General features: G+C 41.0%; 4 protein-coding genes across 4 annotated transcripts; 3 read left to right on the top strand and 1 right to left on the bottom strand.

The window, feature by feature from the left end:
* Positions 1–11,237: 11,237 nt before the first annotated feature.
* On the bottom strand, positions 11,238–12,365 carry LOC132253127 (uncharacterized). The gene is made up of 4 exons (XM_059734521.1): positions 12,242–12,365; positions 12,033–12,138; positions 11,367–11,767; positions 11,238–11,281 (listed from the first exon to the last, which is right to left on the bottom strand). The coding sequence occupies exons 1-4, from the start codon at positions 12,363–12,365 to the stop codon at positions 11,238–11,240; spliced, it is 675 nt and encodes a 224-aa protein (XP_059590504.1).
* A 7,841-nt stretch (positions 12,366–20,206) lies between these two features.
* LOC132253126 (cell wall protein IFF6-like) lies at positions 20,207–22,083 on the top strand. Its single transcript, XM_059734520.1, has 4 exons — positions 20,207–20,668; positions 20,752–20,986; positions 21,252–21,707; positions 21,938–22,083. The coding sequence occupies exons 1-4, from the start codon at positions 20,207–20,209 to the stop codon at positions 22,081–22,083; spliced, it is 1,299 nt and encodes a 432-aa protein (XP_059590503.1).
* A 22-nt stretch (positions 22,084–22,105) lies between these two features.
* On the top strand, positions 22,106–22,738 carry LOC132253125 (uncharacterized). The gene has a single exon (XM_059734519.1). The coding sequence runs from the start codon at positions 22,106–22,108 to the stop codon at positions 22,736–22,738; it is 633 nt and encodes a 210-aa protein (XP_059590502.1).
* A 34-nt stretch (positions 22,739–22,772) lies between these two features.
* LOC132253124 (uncharacterized) lies at positions 22,773–24,802 on the top strand. The gene is made up of 4 exons (XM_059734518.1): positions 22,773–22,883; positions 22,955–23,429; positions 23,497–23,752; positions 23,845–24,802. The coding sequence occupies exons 1-4, from the start codon at positions 22,773–22,775 to the stop codon at positions 24,800–24,802; spliced, it is 1,800 nt and encodes a 599-aa protein (XP_059590501.1).
* Positions 24,803–24,855: the final 53 nt, after the last annotated feature.

The raw sequence follows: 24,855 nt of genomic DNA, 5'->3' as shown, positions 1-24,855 counted from the left end.
GGTAACGATGATAGTGATAGTAAAAGTAACAGTAACGGTAACGGTAATAGTAGCAGTAACAGTAATAGTAGCAGTAACAGTAGCAGTGACAATAACTGTAATAGTGATGATAATTGTAACGGTGACGATAATGGTGACGGTAATAATAACGGTGATGATAACAGCGATGTTGATAATAATAATGACGATAACGGTAACAGTAATGGTAATAATGACAGTAACGGTAACTATGACGGTAATTGTAACAGTAAGGGTGACGATAATGGTCATGATGACGATAACGGTGATGGTGAAGGTAACGGTAAAGGTCATGGTCATGGTAACAGTAATGGTGATGATAATGATGATGGTAACTTTAACGGTAACGGTGATGATAACAATGACGGTGATGGTCACAGTAACGGTGATGGTAATGGAGACGGTAACGATAATGATAGCGGTGACAGTAATGGTAATAGTAATGGTGACGGTTATGATAATGGTAACAGTAACGGTAACGGTGACGGTAATGGAGACGGTAACGGTAACGGTAATGGTGACAGTAAAGGTAACGGTATAGGTGACATAAACAATGATGACAAAGGTGACAATGACGGTTATGGTAATGGTATCGGTTATGATGACGGAAACGGTAACGATCACTGTGACAATAACGGTAATGGTAACAGTGATGGTAAGGTGACGGTAGTGGTTGCGGTAACAATGACAATAACGGTAAAGGTGACGGTAATGGTAATGGTAATGATAACGGTAAAGGTAATGATGACGGTGACTGTAACAGTAATGGTAAAGGTGATGGTGAGGGTGATGATAACGATAACAATAACAGTGATGGTAACGGTATCGTGGACGGTAACGGTAATGGTAATGGTGACGGTAACGGTAACGGTAACGATGATCGTAACGGTGACGGTAAGCACAACATTGATGGTACCACTGATGTTGACAATAACAGTGACGATAACGGTAACAATGACAGTAACGATAACGATGACGGTAACAGTAATGGTAAGGGTGAGAATAATGGTCATGATGATGGTAATGGTGACGGTGAAGGTAACGATAACGGTAACGATGACGGTAACACTAACGGTAATGATAACAATAATGGTGATGGTAACGACCACAGTGACTGTAACAGTGATGTTGACGATAAAAGTGACGATAACGGTGACAGTAACGGTAATAATGACAGTAACAGTAACGATCACGGTAACGATCATGATAATAGTAATGGTGATGGTGAAGGTAACGGTAACGATAACAGTGACGGTAATAGTGACGGTGATGGTAGTATGACGATAACAGTCACGGTCATAGTAATGGTCAAAATGACGGTGACGATAATGGTGACGGTATTGGTTACGATGACGGTAACGGTAATGGTATTGGTAACAATGACGTTAACAGTAATGATTACCATAATGGAGACAGTAAAGGTGTCGATAATGACCATTATGACGGTAACGATAACGTGACGATAACAATAACGGTAAGGGTGACGATAATGGTCATGATGATGGTAACGGTGACGATAAAGGTAACGGTAATGGTCACAGTCATAAACGGTCATGGTAATGATGACTGTAGCACTAACGGTAATGGCGACGATAACGGTGACGGTCACAGTGACGGTAACAGTTATGGTGATGGTCACAGTGACGATAACAGTTATGGTGACAGTAACGGTTACGGTAATAGTGACAGTAATAGTTATAATAACGGTAACAGTTACGGTAATAGAGACGGTAACGGTTATAATAAATGTAACAGTTACGATAACAGTAATAGTAATGGTAACGGTTCCTATAACTGTAATGGTTTCAGTAACGGTAATGGTGCCGATAACGGTGACGGTAACAGTATCGATAATGGTGATGGTAACAGAAACGATAACGATCATGGTAACGATAACAATAATGGTGACGATAATGAGGATGATGATAATAATGGTGATAGCAGTGGTTGTGATAATAATAACGGTTACGACAACGGTAATGGTAATGGTGGTTGTAATGGTAATGATGATGGTAACAGTGACGGTGACGATAATGGTGATGATTACGGTCACGGTCATAGTAATGGTGACGATAACGTTGACGGTAATGGTCACAGTAACGGTTACGATACCAGTAACAGTAATGGTGATGGTGACAGTAATGGTGATGGTAACGATAATAGTAATGGTAATGGTGAAATAACGGTGATGATAACGGTAACAGTGAAAGTAATGGTTACGATAACGGTAACAGTTATGGTAACATTAATAATAACAATAACGGTAACAATAACGGTAAGAGTGATAGTAACAGTGACGATAACGATGATGGTCACGATAACGGAAATGGTAACGGTGAAGGTAACAATGATGATAATGGTAACTATCACTTTAACGATTATGGTTATGGTAACAGTAATCGTAACGGTGACGGTGATAGTGATGGTAATTGTAACGATGATGATGACAGAAACGGTAACGGTGATGATAACGGTGACGATAACAGTGATGGTAACGGTTATGGTGACGGTAACGGTAATGGTAATAGTGACGGTCACTATAGCGCTAACGGTAACGGTAACGGTAACGGTCACTGTAACCGTAATGGTAATTGTCATGGTAACGGTGATGATAATAGTATCGGTAATGGTAACAGTTACAGTGACAGTTACAGTGACAGTAACAGTGACGGTAACAGTGACAAAGACGGTAATGATTATAGTAACGGTTACGGTAACGGTAATGGTCATGACATTGGTGACGATAATTGTAACGGTGATGGTAACGATGACAGTAAGGGTTACGATAACGGTAACAGTAATGGCAATGATAACGATAAAGCTAACAGTGACGGTAATGGTAACAGCAACAGTGATGGTAACAGTAACGGTGACGATGACGGTGATAGTAACGGTGACAGTGATAGTAATGGTAATTGTAACGATGACGGTGACAGTAACGATAACGGTGACGGTAACAGTGATGGTAACGGTTATGGTGACGGTACCGGTAATGGAAAGAGTAACGGTAATGGCAACTGTGACGGTCACTGTAGCGTTAACGATAACTGTAACAATCATTGTAACCGTAACGGTAACTTTCATGGTAACAGTGATGATAATAGTATCGGTAACGGTAACAGTTACAGTGACAGTAACAATGACAGTGACGGTAATGGTTATAGTAACGGTTACGGTAATGGTTACAGTAACGGTTACGGTAATGGTTACAGTAACGGTTACGGTAATGATTACAGTAACGGTTACGGTGACGGTGACGGTGACGGTAACGATAACGATAACTATAACGATGAAGGTGACAGTAACGATAATGGAAATGGTAAGGGTAAGGGTGACGGTAACGGTAATAATAACAATGATGGTAATGGTGACAATTACGGTACTGGTGACTATCACAACAACAGTCATGGTAATGGTCACAGAAATAATGACAGTAAAGCTAACGATAATTTTTACGGTAACAGTGACGATAATAGTGATCGTAACGGTAATGGTAACAGTATCAGTAACCATAATGGTAACGTTGACAGTAACAGTAACGGTAATGGTCACGACATCGGTGATGAAAATAGTGACTGTAACGATGATGGTAATGGTGACGAAAACGGTGACGGTAATGGTAATAGTAACGATGATGATAATGGTGATAAAAATGGTGACGACGATAGTAATGGTAACGGCGACGGTAACAATGATGGTAATGATTACAGTAACGATAATGGTAACGATGACGGTGACGATGACGATGACTATAACGGTAATGATAACGGTCACGGTAACAGCAACAGTGATAGTGATAGTAACGGTGACAACAATGGTTATGATAGCGGTAATGGTAATAGTAACGATGACGATGACGGTGATGGTAACGGTGGCGGTGATAGTAACGGTGACGGTGATAGTAATGGTAGTTGCAACGATGACGGTGACAGTAACGATAACGGTGACGGTAATAGTGATGGTAATGATTATGGTGACGGTAACGGTAATGGTAATGGTAATGGAAAGAGTAATGGTAATGGAAACTGTGACGGTCACTGTAACGCTAACGGTAATAGTAACGGTCATTGTAACCGTAACGATAACTATCATGGTAACGGTGATGATAATAGTATCGATAACGGTAAAAGTTACAGTGACAATAACAGTGACGGTAACAGTGACAGTGACGGTAACAGTGACAGTGATGATAACAGTGACAATAACGGTTACGGTAATGATTACAGTAACGGTTACGATAACGATTACAGTAACGGTTACGATGACGGTAATGATAACAATAACGATGAAGATGACAGTGACGATAATGGAAATGGTAACGATAAGGGTGACGGTAACGGTAACAGTAACAATGATGGTAAAGGTGACGATTACGGTACTGGTGACGATCATAACGACGCTCATGGTAATGGTCACAGTAATGATGACAGTAAAGCTAATGATAATTGTTACGGTAACAGTGACAATAATAGTGATGGTAATGGTAATGGTAACAGTATCAGTAACCATAATGGTAACAGTCATTGTAACGATGACAGTAACAGTAACGGTAATGGTCACAACATCGGTGACGAAAATAGTGATTGTAACGATGACGGTAATGGTGACGAAAACGGTGACGGTAATGGTGATAGTAACGGTGATGATAATGGTGACAGAAATGGTGACGATGATGGTGACGGTGACAGTAATGGTAACGGTGAAGGTAATGGTGACGGTAACAATGATGGTAACGATTATAGTGACGGTAACGGTGTCGATGACGATGACTATAACGGTAACGATAACGATCACGGTAATGGTGACGATAACAGTAACGGTAATGGTAATGGTAACGGTGATGGTAACGGTGACGATAACAGTGACTGTAATGGTGACAGAAACAGTGACAGAAATGGTGATGGTGACGGTGATGGTAACGACGATAGTAATGGTGACGGTGACGGTTACAGTAATGGTTATGGTGGCGATAATAGTAACGGTGACGGCGAGAGTAATGGTAACGGCAACGGTCAGGGTAACAATAACGGTAATGGTAGCTGTAACGGTGACGGTGACGGTAACATTCACAGTTATGATGATGGTAACGGTGACAGAAACGTTAATGGTAACAATGACGATAACAGTAAAAGTAACAATAATTGTAAGAGTGACGATGACAATAACAATAACGGTTATAGTGACAGTAACGGTGACGATGACACTAATGATTATGGTAACGGTCATGATCACGATGGTAGTAACAGTCATAGTCATGCTGACGGTAATGGTCATAGTATCAGCGACGGTAACAGTGACGGTTATAGTTACTATGATGGTAATAGTAATGAAAACGAAAATGGTAATGGTATCGATGATAGTAACAATAACGGTAACAATAATGGTGATGGTAAAAGTAACCATAGCAATAATGGTAACCATGACGGTACGGTAAAATAGAAAGTGACGATAACGGTGACGGTAATGATTACGGTGACGGTAACAGCAATGGAAACAATAACGATGATGGTGACCGTAATGGTAAAGGTAAGGGTGATGGTGATGGTGACGGTGACGGTGACAATGACGATGACGTTGATGGTATTGGTAACTATAACAGTAACGGTGACGATATCGGTAACTGTAACAGTAACGGTGATGGTAACTATAGCGGTAATGATAATGGTGACGATAACAGTAATGGTGAGAATAAAGGTAACGGTAACTGCAACAGTGACAATAATAGTGACATTGACGGTGACAACAACGATAATAATGACGTAATGGTAAAGGTGGCGGTAATGATGACAATGATAGTAACAGTAATGGTAATGGTGACCCTTACGGTTACTATAACAGTTACGGTAATGGTGATGGTAATGATCAGGATCATGGTAACGGTCACAATAACCGTGACGATAATGGTTACAGTGACGGTAATGGTAACAACAATGGTAACGGTAATGGTAACGGTAATGAAAATGGTGACGGTAACAATAACGATAACGGTAAAGGTAACAGTTACGGCGATAGTAACGGTGATGGTAACAATGATGGTAATAGTAACGGTTACGATGATAGTAACGTTAACGGTAATGGTAACGGTGACAATGACAATGATGGTAACGGTGACGATAACGGTGACGGTAATGGTAACCGTCACAGTAACAGTGATGGTAAAGGTGACTATAAAGGTTACGGTGACGGTAATAGTAATGGTAAAAGTAATGGTAATAGTCATTGTAACGGTGATGGAAACAGTGACAGTAATGAAAACAATATCGGTGAAGATAATGGTGACGAAAAAGGTGAACGGTAATGGTGACGATAATGGTGATGGAAATGGTGACGGTAATAGTGACGGTGACTGTAATGGTAATGGTGAAGCTAATAGTGATGGTAACGGTAATGGTAATGGTAACGGTGAAACTAATAGTGATGGTAACGGTGAAACTAATAGTGATGGTAACGGTCATGGTAACGGTGACAATAATAGTAATAGTAATGGTAACGGTAACGGTAACGGTGACAATGACGGTGACGGTAACGGTAACGATGACGGTAATGGTGATGGTAACGGTTATTGTAACGGTAATGGTTACGATGATGGTAAAAGTAATGGTGACGGTAATGGTAACGATGACGGTAATGGTGATGGTAACGGTTATTGTAACAGTAATGGTTACGATGATGGTAAAAGTAACGGTGACAATGACAGTAATAGTAAGGATCAGGGTAATTGTGACGGTAATGGTAACGGTAACGGTGACGGTAACGGTGATGGTGACTGTAATGGTAATGGTGAAGCTAATAATGATGGTAACGGTAATGGTAACGGTAACGATGAAGCTAATAGTGATGGTAACGGTCATGGTAACGGTGACAATAATAGTAATAGTAATGGTAACGGTAACGGTGACAATGACGGTGACGGTAACGGTAACGATGACGGTAATGGTGATGGTAACGGTTATTGTAATGGTAACGGTTATTGTAATTGTAACGGTTACGATGATGGTAAAAGTAACGGTGACAATGACAATAATGGTAAGGATCAGGGTAATTGTGACGGTAATGGTAACGGTAACGGTGACGGTAACGGTGCTGGAAACAGTGAAGGTAACGGTGACTATAACGGTGACAGTGATGGTAACGACCATGCTCATGCTCAAGGTAATGGTGACGGTAATGATGACGGTGACGATAATGGTGACGGTGACTATAACGATGACGATAATGGTGATAGTAACGGTTACGGTAATGGTTTCGGTGACTGTAATGGTAACAGTAACGGTCACGATCACGGTTATGGTAACGGTGACAATAACTATGACGATAACGGTAATGGTGACAGTAACGGTTATGATAACAATTATTGTAACAATTACGGTAATTGTAATGGTAACGGTAACAGTGATAGTGGCAGTAACGATAATGGTAACGATAATGGGAACTATGACGGTAACAGTAACTGTAATGGTAACAATAACAATGACGGTAACGGTGATGAAAACGATAATGAAAATGGTGACAGTAACGGTGACAATGACGATAATGGTGATGGTGACGGTAACAGTTACGGTGACGGTAACGATAATGGTTATGGTGACAGTAACGCTAACGGTGACGATGACACTAATGATAACGATCATGGTCATGGTAATGATGACGGTAACAGTAACGGTGACAGTTACTATGACGGTAACAGTAACGGTAATGGTATCAGTGACGGTAACAGTAACGAAAACAGTAATGGTGATGGTAAAAGTAACGGTAACAATAACTATAACGATGATGGTAATGTTGAAAGTGACGATAACGGTGACGGTTATAATAACGGTTATGATAATGGTTAGGGTGACTGTAACATTAACGGTAACAATAACGGTGATGGTGACCGCAACAGTAAAGATAAGGGTGATGGTTATGGTGATGGTGATGCTGACAGTAACCCTAACGGTAACAATAATAGTTACGATAACGATGATAGTAATAGTAATAGTGACGATAACAATTACGGTGATGATAATGGTAACGGTGATAGTAATTGTAACGATAATGGTGACGATAGCGATGATGATTACGATTATTGTAACAGTTCTGGTAAGAGTGACTATAACGGTGATGGTTACGGGAATGGTGATGGTAACGTTCACGATCACGTTAACGATTAAAGTAACAGTGACGGTAATGGTTACGGTGACGGTATCGGAAACAATGACGGTAACAATATCAGTAAAGGTAAAGGTAACGGTAAAAGTGACGGTAATAGTAACGCTAACGGTAACGGTCATGGTAAAGGTAACGATAACAGTAACAATAATTGTAACAGTAATGGAGATGGTAACGATGACGGAAATGGTGACGATAAAGTTGACAACGATGGTAACAGTTATGGTGACAGTAACGGTAATGGTGACTATGACAGTAATAATAACGGTGGCGGTGACGGTGGTGGTAATAGTGACTACAAAGGTAAAGGTGACGGTAATAGTGACGATAACAGTTACGGTGACAATAACGATAACGGTGAGGGTAACGGTGATAGGGATGGTAACAGTAGCAGTAACGATATCATGGACAGTAACAGTAATGGTAATGGTGACGGTAATGGTAATGGTGATGGTAATAGTAACGGTGAGGGTAATGGTAACAGTAACAATAATGGTGACAGTAACCGTAACGATAACGGTGATGGTAACAGTAACGGTGAAGGTAATGGCAGTAGTGATGGTTATAGTAACGGTGACGATAACTGCAACAGTGATGATAATGGTGACAGTAACGATGACGATAACGGTGATGGTGATGGTAACAGTGATGGTAAGGGTGATAGTAATGGTTATAATAACGGTAAAGGTAACGATGATGGTAACAATGATGATAATGGTCACGGTCACGGTCATGGTCATGGTAATAGTAACGGTAATGGTGACGGTAATGATGATGCTAACGGTGATGGTTACGGTCACGATGATGATAATAGTATCGGTCATGCTGATGATCATAGTGTCGGTCATGGTGATAGACACAGTGACGGTGATAGTAATGGTGACGCTAACGGTAACGGTGGCAGTAACGGTAACGATGACGGTCATGATAATAGTGACGGTAATGGTGACAGTAACGGTGACGGTGACGATGATGGTAATGACGATGGTTATGGTCACAACGACGTTAACGGTGACTGTAATGGTGACGATAATAGTGGCGGTCATGATGATGGTCATGGTGACGGTAACAGTAATGGTGACGCTAACAGTAACGGTAACGGTAACGTTTATAGTGACGGTAACTGTAACACTCTTGGTAATGGTCTCGGTAATAGTTATAGTGAAGGTAACGATAAGGGTTATAGTGACGATAACAGTAACGGTAAAGGTAACGGTTACGGTAACGGTTACGGTAACGATGACGGTAACAATGATAGTAACGGTCACGGTCATAGTCACGGTAACTATGACGATAATGGTGACAGTAACGGTGACGGTGACAGTAACGAAGATGCTAATGGTGATGGTGAAAATCACAATGACGTTAAGGGTGACGATAACGATAACAGTGGCGGTCATGATGATGGTCACAGTGATGGTAACAGTAATGGTAACGCTAATGGTAATGGTGACAGTAACTGTAATGGTAACATTTATAGTGACAGTAACAGTAACACTCTCGATAATAGTTATGGTGACGGTAACGATAACGGTAGCAATAATGGTGACGGTAACAATAACAGTGACGGTTATCATAACGATAATAGTAATAGTGACGATGACAATAACGGTAACCGTGACAGTAATAGTGACGTTAACGGTTATGGTGATGGTAACAAAGACGGTGAGAGTAATGGTAATTGTAATGGTGACGGTTACGGTGACGGTGACGGTGACAGTAACGGTAATGGTGACGCTGATGGTGACTGTAGCGGTGATGGTAATAGTGATGGTAACGGCTAGGGTGACGGTGGTAGAAGCAATAACGGTAGTGGTAATGGTGACGGTCAATGTAATGGTAACAGTAATGGTAATGGTAACGATCACGGTAACAGTGACGGTAATATTAACGGTAACGATAATTGTTACGGTGGCAGTAACAGAGACGGTAAAGGTGATGAAAATAGAGATGGTAATGGTAACGGTGACGATAAGAGTGATGGTGACGATAACGGTGACTGTAACGGTTACAATAATGGTTACAGTAACGATTACAGTAAAGTTTACAATCACGATAACGGTAAAGGTAACGATCATGATAACTGTAATGGTAACGGTGATGGTTACAATTACGATGACGGTAATAGTAATGGTAACTGTAACAATGATAGTAACGGTGACGGTTATGGTAACGGTCACGATCATGGTAACATTCACAGTAACAATGACGGTAACGGTGGCACTAAAGGTGACGATAATGGTCATGGTGACGGTAATGATAACGGTAACGATAATGGTGACGGTGACAGTAACGGTGACGATAACTATGACAATAACGGTAATCAGGACAGTCACGGTAACGATAATGGTGATGATAACGTACACAATTATTGTAACAGTAACGATGATGGTAACGGGAACGATGATGGTAACGAGAACGGTGACGGTAGAGGTAATGGAAACGATAATTGTAACGGTAATGATTACGGTAACAGTGACAGTATTGGTGACGGTAATAGTAACGATAATGATCACGGTGATGATAAAGGTAACAATGACAATGACTATAACGGTAATAGTGACGGTAACGGTGATAGTGACAGTAATGGTGATTACGGTGATGGTCATGGTAACGGTAACAATAATGGTGATGGTTACGATGACTATAACGGTAATGGTAACAGTGAGTAACGGCGACGGTCACGGTAATGGTGATGGTAAGGGTCACTATTACTGTCAACGTTACTGTTATCGTCACCGTTACCTTACAGTCATCGTTACCATTGTCGTCACCGTTATCATTACCAACACCATTATCGTTATCGTTACTACTACCATTACTATTACCATATTCTATACTGTTATCCTCACCGTTACCGTTACCATGACCATTATCGTCACCGTCACCGTAACTGTTACCATAACCGTTACTATCACTGTCAATTACCATTATGATCACCATCACCATTACGATTATCGTTACCGTAACCATAACCGTAAAAGTGACCGTTACCGTGATAGTTACCATTAACTTCACCGTTATTATAATCGTTACCGTTATCGTCAATGTAACCGTTATCATCACCGTCATCTCACTATCACCGTTACCGTTACTGTTACAATCACAGTCACTATTATCGTAACCGTTACAGTAATTGTAATCATAATTGTTACCGTCATCGTTACCGTTACCATTACTGTTAGTGTCACTGTTACCATCACTGTTACCGTTACCTTTACCTTTACAGTAATTTTTACCATCACCGTTACAATTACAGTTATCGTAACCATTACCTTTACCATTACCGTTACTGTAACCATTACTGTCACCATTACCGTCACAGTTACTGTGACCGTTATCGTGACCATGACCATTACCATCACCATTATCGTAACCGTCACCATTACCGTGATCGTGGCCGTTTCTGTCATCGTTATCGTTATAGTTACTATTACCATTACAGTTACCATCACCATTACTGTTACCGTTATCGTTAACATCATAGTAACCATCATTGTTATCGTTATCGTTATCATCACCATTATCATTATTGTTACCATTACTATTACCGTCACCGTTGTCGTTATCGTAATCGTGAATGTTATTGTCACCATTACTATTATGGTGACCGTCCCCATTACCATTACCGTCATCATTACCATCACCATCACCATTACCATTATCGTTACCATTATCGTCACCGTTACCATTATCGTCACCATCACAATCACCATTACCATTACCATCACCATTACCGTTACCATTACTGCCATCGTCACCTCACTGTCACCGTTACCGTTACCATTACTGTCACAGTTACCATTACCGTTACTATCACCGTAACCATTACCGTCACCGTTAGCATTACTGTAATCGTGAACGTTATCATCACCATTACAGTTACGGTGACCGTCCCCATTACCATTACAGTCATTGTTACCATCACCGTTACCGTCACCATTACCATTACCGTCACTATGACCGTCACTGTTATCATTACCATCACCGTTATCGTTACTATCACTGTTACCGTCATCGTTACCTTTACTATCACCGTTACCATCACTATTACCGTTACTATCACCGTTACCATCACTACTACTATCAATGTCACTGTTACCGTTACCGTTACCATTACTGTTACCGTCACCGTTATCATTACCAACACCATTATTGTTATTGTTACAGTTACCATTACTACTACTGTCTTTCATATAGGCATCGTCACCGTTACCATTACTGTTACCTTATTCGATACTGTTATTGTCACTGTTACCTTGACCATTACCGTCACAATCATCGTAACTGTTACCATAACCGTCACTATCATCATCACCGTTACAATTACCATTATTGTCACCGTCACCATTACAGTTATCGTTACCCTAACCATAACCGTTAAAGTGACCGTTACTGTGAAAGTTATAATTATCGTCACCGTTACTATAATCGTTACTGTTATTGTCATCATAACCATTACCGTCACCGTCACCTCATTGTCACCGTTATCATTACCATTACTACCACAGTCACCATTACTGTTATTGTAATCGTTACCGTCACTGTTTCCATCACCGTTATCGTTTTCATTACCGTTACTGTTACCATCATCGTTACCATCACCGTTATTGTTACCGTTACTGTTAGCATCACTGTTATCATTACCTTTATCGTTACCATTATTTTTACAATCACCGTTATAGTTACTGTTATCGTTACCATTACCGTCACCATTACCGTGATCGTGACCGTCACCGTTACCGTGACCGTTTTTGTCACCGTTATTATTACCGTTACCGTTACCATTACCGTTACTATTATAGTCACCGTTACGGTTTTCATTATACCGTTATCGATACTGTTACCATGACTGTCACCGTTACTGTCATCGTTACCATCACAGTCACCGTTATCATCAACGTTACCATCACTGTTACCGTTACTGTGACCATGAACGTTATCGTTACCATCATCATGACAATTATCGTCACCGTTACCGTTACTGTGACCGTGACCATTACCATTTCTATCACCATTACCGTGACCGTGACCATTACCATTTCCATCACCATTACCGTTACCGTTAAGGTTACCATCATCGTTACCATTACCGTCACCATTACCGTTACCGTCACAGTCACCATCATAGTCACCAATACTGTTATCGTCACCGTTACCGTTACTATCACTATTATCGTCACCATTACCCTTACCATCACCGTTATCAGTACCGTCACCGTTATCGTTATCGTTATCATTACCATTACTGTTATCATTCGCAATACCGTTATCTTCATCGTTATCATGGCCGTTAACATCACCGTCACCATTACTATTACCATCACTGTTACCGTTATCGTCTCTGTTACCATCACCGTTATCGTTACCGTTATTGTTTCTGTTATTATTACCATCACCGTTACCGTTATCGTGACTGTTACCATTACCGTTACTATCACCGTTACCATTACCATCACTGTTACCGTCATTGTTACCTTGATCGTGATTGTTACTGTAACCGTCATCGTTACCGTCATAATTATCGCCACCGTCACCGTCACCGTCACTATTACCGTCACTGTTTCAATCACCATGTCCCTCACCGTTACCATGACCATCATCATAATCGCCATTACTGTCACTATCACCATTACCGTTAACGTCACTATCACCATTATCGTCACCATCACCGTTATCATCACTGTGACCATTACTGTTACCATTACCATTACTAGCACCGTTACCGCAATCTTCACTGTTACCGTTACAATTATAATTCCATTACCGTTAAAGTTACCATTACCATTACCATCACCGTTACCGTTACTGTAATCGTGCACATTATCGTCACCATTACCGTTACCATGACCGTCCCCATTACCGCTACCATCATAGTTATCGTCACCATTACCATCATCGTTACCATTGTCATCACCGTCACCATCACCTTTGTCGTCACCGTCACTGTCACCGTTACCGTTATCATTACCATCACCGTGACCATTATCGTCACCTTTACCATCATAATTACCGTCATTGTTACTGTGAACATTACCATGATGGTGACCGTTACCGTCACCAATACCGTAATCGTCATTGTTATTGTTACCATTACGGTTACCGTAATTGTCACCATCACCGTTTCCATTACCATTATCGTGACCATTACCATTACCCTTATCATGATCGTAACCTTTACTGTAATCGTTACCATAACCTTTACTATAATCGTTATCGTAACCGTTACTGTAACTGTTACCTTCACCGTTACCGTCACTGTTACCGTTACCATCTCCATTTCAATCACCTTGACCATCTCCATTACTGTCACCGTAACAATTATCGTTACCGTTAATATTACCGTCACCGTTACCATTACCGTTACCATCACTGTTACCGTTACAGTGATTGTCACCTGAGCCGTTACAGTCACTGTTACCATCACCGTTACAGTCACCGTCACTGTCACTGTTACCATCACTGTCACCATAACCTTCACCATTATAATTACCATTACTCTGACCGTCATTGTTACCATAACCGTTAGAGTCACTGTTACTGTCACGGTTACCGTTATTGTCACCATCACCATTACTATTATCGTTACGATAACCGTCACCGTTATTGTTACCGTCACCATAACCATTATCGTGACCATTACCGAGAGTGTTACCATTGCCGTCACTATAAACATTACCATTATCAACAACGTTACCATCACCGTTATTGTGATTGTTACCGATACTGTTACCGTCATCGTCATCGTCATCATTACCGTTATCATAGCCATTAGTGTCACTGTTACCATCATCGTTATAATCACCGTTACCGTCACCATCACCGTTACCATCAGCGTGACTGTGACCGTTACTGCCACCGTCATCGTCACCATTATCGTTACCGTCACTGTTATCGTTACCGTCACTTTTACAATCACCATCACCGTTTCTGTCATCATTTTCATTACTGTTACCGTCATCGTTATTGTTACCATTACGGTTACTATTACCATCACAGTTATAGTGATCGTTATTGTCACCGTCACTGTAACAGTTACAGTTACTTTTATCGTTACTATCACCATAATCGTTACCATAATCATTATCGTAACCATCACTGTTACAGTTACTGTTACTTTTACCGTTACTTTACCGTTATCATCACCGTTACCATTACCATTACCGTTATTATTATAATCACGGTCACTATTACCGTTACCATCACCGTAACCATTACAGTAATCATAAATATAGCCATTACCGTCACCGTTACCATCCTCATTACCGTTTCCATTACCATTACTATTACCATCACCGTTACAGTTACAGTTATTGTAATCATTACCGTTACCATTACCATCACCGTAACCATTACTATAACCATTACCGTCACAGTTACTGTGATCGTTATCGTGGCTATGATCGTTCCCATCACCATTACCGTAACCGTCACTATTACCATTACCGTGACCATTTCCGTCATCGTTATCGTTATCGTTACCATTACTGTTACTGTTACCATTACCGTTATCATTACTATCACCCTTACCATCGTAGTAACCGTCACTGTTATCGTTATCGTTATCATCACCGTTACCATTATTGTTATCGTTACCGTTGTCGTCACCGTTATCTTTACCGTAATCATGAACTTTATTGTCACCATTACCGTTACGGTGACCGTCCCCGTTACCGTTACCGTCACCGTCACCATCACCATAAATGTTATCGTCACCATCACAATCACCATTACCGTTACTATCATCATTATCGTCATCATTACCTTTACTATCATTGTTACCATCACTGTTATCATTACTATCACCGTTATCGTTACCATCACTATTACTATCAATGTCACCGTTACTGTTACTGTCACCGTTATCATTACCAACACCGTTATCGTTATCGCTACCATTACCATTACTACTACCATCTTTAATACAAGTATCGTCACCGTTACCATTATTGGTATAGTCTTCGATATTGTTATCGTCACCATCACCGTAACTGTTACCATAACCATTACTATCACCATCACCATTACAATTACCGTTATTGTCACCATGACCGTTACGATTATCGTTACTGTAACCATAATTGTTAAAGTGACTGTTACCGTGAAAGTTATAATTATTGTCACCATTAATATAACCGTTACCGTTACCGTCACTGTAACCATTATTGTCACTGTCACCTCACTGTCATTGTTACCGTTACCATTACTATTACCATCACCGTAACCGTTTCCATTACCGTTACTGTTACCATCATTGTTATCGTTACCGTTATTTTTATTGTCACCGTTATCGTAACCATTACCATTACCGTCATTGTTATTGTGACCGTGATGGTTACCATCACCATTATCGTAACCGTCACCCTTATCGTGACCGTCACCCTTATCGTGACTGTCACCATTACCGTTACCATTAGCGTGACTGTGACCATTATCATTACCTTCACCGTCACCATTACCGTCATTATGACAATTATCTTCACCCTTACCGTTACCATCATTGTTACTTTTACTGTTACCATTATCGTCACTGTTATCGTCAATATCATCGTTACAATCACTATTGCCATTACCGTCACTGTTATCATTACCATCACCGTAATCGTGATCGTTATCGTCACCATTACCATTACCATGACCGTGACCATTACCATTTCCATCACTATTACCGTTACCATTAAAGTTACCATCACCATTACCGTTACCTTTACCGTTACTATCACTCTCATAGTCACCAATACCGATACCGTCACCATTACCGTTACTATCACTGTTACCGTCACTATTACCGTAAACATCACCGTTTCCAATTACTGTCACCGTTACCCTAACCATCACCATTACCATTACCATTACCATCACCGTTATCAATACCGTCACCGTTATCGTTATCTTACCATTACCATTACCGTTACCATCCGTGATACCCTTATCTTCACCGTTATCATGACTGTTAAAGTCACCATCACCATAACTGTTACCATAACCATTACCATCACCGTCACCATTACCATTATTGTCACCGTTATAGTCACCGTGATCATTACCGTTTATGTTACCATCACCGTTATCGTTACCATTATTGTTTTTATTATTATTACCATCACCGTTACCGTTATTGTTATCATGACTATTACCGTAATCGTTACCATCACCATTACCGTCATCATTACCTTGATTGTGACTATTACATAACCGTCATCGTTACCGTCACCGTCACTGTGACCATCACAGTTATCGCCACCCTCACCGTCACCATCACCGTTACCATCACTGTTTCAATCACCGTGTCCATCACCGTTACCGTGATTATTACCATTACCATTACTGTTACTATTACCGTCACCGTTACAGTAACCATTACTGTTACCGTCATCGTTATCGTTACTATCACCGTAACCAATATCGTAACCGTGAATATGACCATGACCGTTACCATCATAGTAATGGTAACAGTAACGATAACGATAATGGTAATGGTGACGATAACAGTATCAAATACGATAATAGTAATGGTAATAGTAACAATAATGATAACGGTGTTGGTAATGATAATGGTGACGGTAACGGTAACGGTGACGGTAACAATGACGTTGACAGTAATAGTGACGGTAACGGTGACGTTGATGGTAATAGTGATGGTAACGGTGATAGTAATGGTAACGGGGACGGTAACGGTAACAGCAATAGTGACGGTAACAGTGACGTTGAGAGTAATAGTGATGGTAACGATGATACTAACGGTAACGATGACGTTGACAGTAATAGTGACGGTAACGGTGATAGTAATACTGACGGTAACGGTGATACTAACGGTAATAGTGATGGTAATGGTAACGATGATAGTAACGGTAACGATGATGGTAACGGTAGTGGTGATTGTGATGGTGACGGTGACGGTAACGGTAACGGTAATAGTGATGGTAATGATGACGGTAACGGTAACGAGGACGGTCACCGTAACTGTAATGGTGACGATAATGTTCACGATTACGGAAATGATAATGGTGATGGTAACGGTAACAATAACGGTAATGGTGATGATAACGGTAACGGTAACAATGACGGTCACTGCGACGGTAACGGTGATGGTAACAGTAACGGTAACGATAACGGTGATGGAAACGATCACGGTCACGGTAATGGTGACGGTAATGGTAATAGTGACGGATAAGGTGATGGTGATGGTAATGATCGTGGTCATGATAACGGTCACGGTAACAATGATGGTAACGGTGACGGTAAGGGTGATGGTGACGGTGATGGTAACGGTTACGGTTAAGGTTATTATAATGGTTATGGTGATGGTAACGGTAATAGTGACTGTGATTGTAACGGTAACGATGACAATGAGGTGACGGTGACAGTAACGGTTACGGTGAAGGTAACGGTAATGACTACAGTAACGGTGAAGATAATTGTAATTGTCACGGTAATGGTCACTTTAATGGTTATGGTTATGGTAACGATAATCGTAACAGTCAAGGTGACAATAATGATAATTGACGGTGATTGTAACGGTTATGGTAATAGTTACGGTGACGGTAATGGTAACAGTCACGGTAATGGTGATGATAACAGTATCGAATACGGTAACAATAATGGTAACAATAACGATAACGATAACAGTGTTGGTAATGATAATGGTGACGGTAATGGTAACAATGATGGTAACGGTAAAGGTGATGTTGACAGTAATAGTGATGGTAACGGTGATAGTAACGGTAATGGTAATGGTGATGGTGACAATGACGGTAACGGTAACGAGGACAGTCACGGTAACGGTGATGATAACGTTCACAATTATGGTAACAGTAACGATGACGGTAATGGTAATGGTGACGATAACGATAGCAGTGACGGTAACGGTAACGATAACTGTGACGGTTACTGCGACGGTAATGGTGACGGTGACAGTGATGGTAATGGCGACGGTGACGGAAACAGTGACAGTAACGGTGAACATGACAGTAATGGCAATTACAGAGATGGTCATGGTAACGGTATTGGTAACAATAATGGTGACGGTGATAGTGAGGATGACTGTAACAGTCACGGTGACTATGATGGTAACATTGACGATCACGATAATGGTGACAGTAACGGTCACTATATTGGTAATAGTCCTAGTAATGATGAGAGTAACGTCAACGGTAATGGTGATGGTCACAGTGATTGAAACAGTAATGGTAACGGTGACGGTGACAGTAACGGTCAGGGTCAAGGTAACGATGATAGTAACGGTGACGGTAAAGGTAACGGTTACGATAACGATCACGATAACTGTAACAGTAACGGTAAAAGTAGCAGTAACAATAACAGAAACAATAACGGTAATGGTGACGGTGATGGTGACAATGACTGTAACGGTAATGGTGACTGTGACGGTAACGGTGACGGTCATAGTAATGGTGATGGTAAAGATCACTGTATCGGTAACAGTCATAGTAATGATGAGAGTAACGGTAACGATCACAGTAACATTAACGGTAATGCTAACGGTAATGGTAATAGTGACGGTTACGATAATGGTGATGGTAAGGGTCATGATCACAATAACGGTCACAGTAATGGTAACAGTAATGGTAACGATAATGGTTACGATAACAGTAACTATAACGGTGACGGTAAAAATAATGGTAACGATAAAGGTAACGGCAAAAGTGACGTAATAGTAATGGTATTGGTTACGGTAACGGTAATAGTGACGGTAATAGTAACGGTGACAGTCAGGTGACGGTGATGGTAACGGTAACGGTAACAGTTACAGTAATGGTGACGATAATGGTAACTGTTAGTAATGGTCACTTTAACTGTTATGAATACGGTAACGATGACAGTGACAATAATGGTAACTGTAACGGTGACGGTGATAATAACGGTCTCGGTAACGGTGATGATTACAGTATCGAAGACAGTAATAATAGTGGTAATAGTAATGATAAAGATAATGGTATTGGTAATGATCACAGTGACGGTAATGGTAACGGTGACGTTGACAGTAATAGTTAAGGTAATGGTGATAGTAACGGTAACGATGACTGTAACGGTGATAGTAACGGTAATGTTGACAGTAACAGTAATGGTGACTATGATGGTGATGGTAACGGTAACAGTCATGGTGATGGTAACGGTCACAGTGAAGGTAACGGCAATGGTAACAGTGATGGTAACTATAACGGTAATGATGACCGTAACGGTAACGGTGATGGCAACGGTGACGGTCATTGTAACGGTGACGACAATGGTAATGGTAACGGTAACGGTAATGATGATAATAACGGTAACGGTCATGGTCACGGTGACTGAAACAGTGATGGTAACGATGACGGTGATGGTGAAGATGGTGATAATTGTGAAAATCACGGTGATGGTGACAGTAATGTTGACGGTTATGGTAACTGTGACAGTCAAGGTAACGATGACAATAATGGTGACAGTGATGATAACGGTTACGGTAACGATCATGATAACGGTAACGGTAACGGTTATAGTAACGGTAACGATGATAGTAACAATAATAGAAACAATAACGGTAGCGGTCATGGTTATAGAGACAGTAATGGTCATGGTGATTGTAAGGGTGACGGTAATGGTAATGCTGATGGTGACGGTAATGGTCACGATAATGGTTACGACAATGATAATGATAATAGTGATGGTATTGATAACGGTGACGATAACAGTAATAGTGATGGTAAGGATAACGGTGACGTTAACGGTAATAGTGATGGTAACGGTGATAGTAACGGTAACGGTGGCAGTAACAGTATTAGTGACTATGATGGTGACAGTGACAGTGACGATAATGGTAACGGTAATGGTAACGGTAACATTAACAGTGATGGTAACGGTAACTTTAATGGTAATGGTAATGGTGACGACAACGGTAATGGTAACGATGATAGTCACAGTGATAGTAACAGTAACAGTAACGATAAGAGTGACATTAACAATGACAGTAACGATAATGGTAACAGTAATGATAATGGTGACGGTAATGGAAACGATAACGGTAATGGTGACGGTAACGATGACGGTAACGATAACGATAACGGTGACAGTAACAGTGATGGTAACAGTAATAGTAACGGTGATGGTAACTGTGTTAGTAACGGTGATGGTAACAGTGACGGTAACGGTGATGGTAATTGTAATAGTGATGTCAACGGGAATGGTAATGGTAACGGTAATAGTAACGGTGATGGTAACTGTGTTAGTAACGGTGATGGTAACAACGACGGTAACGGTGATGGTAATTGTAATAGTGATGGCAACGGGAACGGTAATGGGTAACAATGATGGTTATTGTGATAGTAACGGTGAGGGTAATGGTAATGGTAACGATAATGGTCACGGTGATAATAACAGTGACGGTGACGGTGACGGTGACGCTAACGATAACAGTGATAGTAACTGTGACGGTAACTGTAATTGTAATGGGGACAACAACGGGAACGGTAACGGTAACAGTGACGATTATTGTGATAGTAACAGTGATGGTAATGGTAACGATAACGGTTACAGTGATGATGACGGTAACGGTGATAGTGACAGTAATGGAAATTACGGTGATGGTAATGGTAACGATAATAGTAACTTGTTGCAGGAGTAGTGGTGTGGACCACAGGCGGGACTTCCACTATCGGATGAGGATTTTGAGTGGTACGCCCTCTAAATGCAATTATCTCCTCATCTTTCTGAGCGGGGCCGACCTCTAACTGAGAAAGGTGTTCCTTGAGATTCGATCCTGATGTGCCTGGGGTAGCGTCAGTGGCCATTACAGCTATGGGACCACTCCCGAGCGATCGAGGTGATGATGCAAAGGAGGCTCTTGGTGACTACGTTGGTGAAGACACCGGCGAGACTCGAGTAAAGTCTTCCTCATTGAAAAGAGACTGGTCGTCTCCATAAAGGAAAAGGGTTATCCCTTGTTATGAGCGGAAGTGACGGTGACAGTGACGATGACTATAACGGTAACGGTAACGATAATAGTGACGATAACAGTGACGATCACAGTAATGGTGACGGTAACGGTCGCTATAACGATAATAGTCATAGTAATGATGAGAGTAACGGTAACGATAAAGGTTTAAGTAACGGTAACTATATGTGTAACAGTCATACTAATGATGAGAGTAACAGTAACGGTGACGATGACTGTAACGGTCACGATAACAGTATCGCAAACAGTAACGGTAATGGTAACAGTAACGATAACGATAACGGTGACAATAACGGTAATGATGATTGTAAGGGTAACAATGACGGTAACGGTGACGTTGATGGTAATAGTGACAGTAAGGGGGATAGTAACGGTAATGATGGCGGTAACAGTATTGGTGACTATGATGGTGATAGTGACAGTGACAGTAACGGTAATAGTAACAGTAACGGTAACATTAACGGTGACGGTAATGGTATCAGTGATGGTAATAATAACGAAAATAGTAATGGTAACGGTAATGGTGATGGTAAAAGTAACGGTAACAATAATGGTAAAGGTGACGGTAACATTGAAAGTGACAATAACTGTGACAGTAACGGTAATGGTTACGATAACGGTTAGGGTGACTGTAACATTAACGGTAATAATAACGATGATGGTGACCGTAACAATAAAGGTAAGGGTGATGGTGACGGTGACGGTAACTGTAACAGTAATGATAAAGGTGATAGTAATAATAACAGTGGCGATAACGGTAACAGTGATGGTAATTGTGACGGTGACGGTAATAGTAATAGTAATGGTGATGATAATGGTGACGACTATAATTATTGTAAGAGTTATGGTAACAGTGACGATAACAATGATGGTTACAGTAATGGTGATGGTAACGATCACGATGACGATAACGGTCATAGTAACGGTAATGGTAACGGTAACAATTACGATGATGGTAGTGGTAACGGTAACAGAAACTATGATGGTAACAATATCGATAACGGTAAAAGTGACGGTAACAGTAACGCTAACGATAACGGCCACGGTAAAGGTGACAAGAATAGTAACAGTAATTGCAATGGTAATGGAGATGGTAATGATGACGGAAATGGTGACGATAAAGGTGATGGTGATGGTAACAGTACTGGTGACTGTGACAGTAATAATAACGATGGCGGTGACGGTGGTGGTAATTGTGACTACAATGATAAAGGTGTCGGTAACAGTGACGGTAATGGTTACGGTGATGGTAATAGTAAGGGTTACGGTGATGGTGACTATAACAGTAACGGTAAGGGTGATGGTGATGGTAACGGTAACGATATCATGGACGGTAACGGTAATGGTGATGGTAATGATAACGGTGACGGTAATGGTAACAGTAATAATAATGTTGACAGTAACCGTAACCGTATCGGTAACAGTGACGATAATGGTGTTGGTAACAATAACGGTGACGATAATGGGAGTAGTGACGCTAACAGTAACGGTGGCGGTAACAACAACAGTGACGATAATAATGATAGTAATGGTAACAGTAACGGTCATGGTAACGGTAATGATGACATTGACGATGACGATAATTGTAACGAAAAGAGTGACGATAATGGTCATGATGATGGTAACGATGACGATTACGTTGAAGGTCACGGTAACGATAATGGTAACGGTGACGGTAATGGTTACGGTGACGGTGACGATAATGGTGATGGTAATGGTGACGGTAATAGTGACACTAATGGCTACGATAACGGTAATGATAATGGTGACGGTGATGGTAACAGTATCGGTAACAGTCACGATAATGGTGATGATAACGTCGTCGGTAACGATAATGGTACTGGTGACGATAACGGTAAGGGTGACAGTAACGGTTATGATAATGGTAAAGGTAATGGTAACAGTTATAGTAACCATGACGGTAACAGCCATGGTCACGGTCACAGTAACGGTGACAGTGACGATAATGGTAATGCTAACGGTGATGGTAACGGTCACAGTGACATTAACGGTGATGGTAATGGTGACGATAACGATGATGATAACAGTGACGATCATGATGATGGTAATAGTAATGGTGACGCTAACGGTAATGGTGACAGTGACAGTAACGGTAACGGTCTTGGTAATGGTCACGGTAACGGTTATGGTGATGATAACAGTAGCAACAACGGTGATGGTGATGGTAACAATAACTGTGACGGTAATAGTGACGTTAACGGTTATGGTGATGGTAACGGTAATGGTAACAATGATGGTGAGAGTAATGGTAATTGTAACGGTGACGGTGATAGTAACGGTAACGATGATGGTGACTATAGCGGTGATAGTAACAATGACGGTAATGGCTATAGTGATGGTGGTAGAAGCAGTAATGGTAGTGGTAATGGTGACGGTCACTGTAATCGTAACAGTAACGGTAATGGTAACAGTCACGGTAACAGTGATGGTAATATTAATGGTAATGATAATTGTTACGGTGATAGTAACGGAGACGGTAAAGGTGATGGAAATGGTAACAGTGACGATAAGAGTGATGGTGACGATAACGGTTACAGTAATGGTTATGGTAACGATTACAGTAAAGGTTACGGCCACGATAACGGTAATGGTAATGGTGATGGTGACAGTTACGGTCATGGTAACAGTAATGGTAACAGTAACAGTGACGGTAAGGGTGACTATTAAGATACTGGTGATGGTATCGATCACGGTCACAATCAAGGTAATGATGACGGTAA

This window comes from Vitis vinifera, chromosome 18, assembly GCF_030704535.1.
Source record: "Vitis vinifera cultivar Pinot Noir 40024 chromosome 18, ASM3070453v1".
Lineage (NCBI taxonomy): Eukaryota > Viridiplantae > Streptophyta > Magnoliopsida > Vitales > Vitaceae > Vitis > Vitis vinifera.
Note: the sequence above shows the minus strand (reverse complement) of the source record. Positions and strands in the feature narration are given on the sequence as shown.

Bases quoted from the DNA above. Each gene is read 5' to 3' on its own strand.
- LOC132253124 (XM_059734518.1), top strand. From the start codon at position 22,773: ATGGTGACCGTAACAATAAAGGTAAGGGTGATGGTGACGGTGACGGTA. The intron at 22,884-22,954 runs GTAATTGTGACG...AATTATTGTAAG, and splicing joins CGATAACGGTAACAGTGATG to AGTTATGGTAACAGTGACGA. The intron at 23,753-23,844 runs GTTGAAGGTCAC...TGACGGTAATAG, and splicing joins ATGGTAACGATGACGATTAC to TGACACTAATGGCTACGATA.
- LOC132253126 (XM_059734520.1), top strand. From the start codon at position 20,207: ATGACTGTAACGGTGATAGTAACGGTAATGTTGACAGTAACAGTAATG. The intron at 20,669-20,751 runs GTAACGATGATA...GGTGATTGTAAG, and splicing joins CGGTAACGGTTATAGTAACG to GGTGACGGTAATGGTAATGC. The intron at 21,708-21,937 runs GTAACGGTGATA...TGCCTGGGGTAG, and splicing joins CGGTTACAGTGATGATGACG to CGTCAGTGGCCATTACAGCT.
- LOC132253125 (XM_059734519.1), top strand. From the start codon at position 22,106: ATGAGCGGAAGTGACGGTGACAGTGACGATGACTATAACGGTAACGGT.
- LOC132253127 (XM_059734521.1), bottom strand. From the start codon at position 12,365: ATGAAAGACAGTAGTAGTAATGGTAACTGTAACAATAACAATAATGGT. The intron at 12,139-12,241 runs GTAACGGTGATA...TAATGATAACAG, and splicing joins CATTGATAGTAGTAGTGATG to TGACGGTCATAGTGACGGTA. The intron at 11,768-12,032 runs GTTCACGATTAC...TCACCATAATAG, and splicing joins ACTGTAATGGTGATGATAAC to TAATGGTGACAATAACATTC.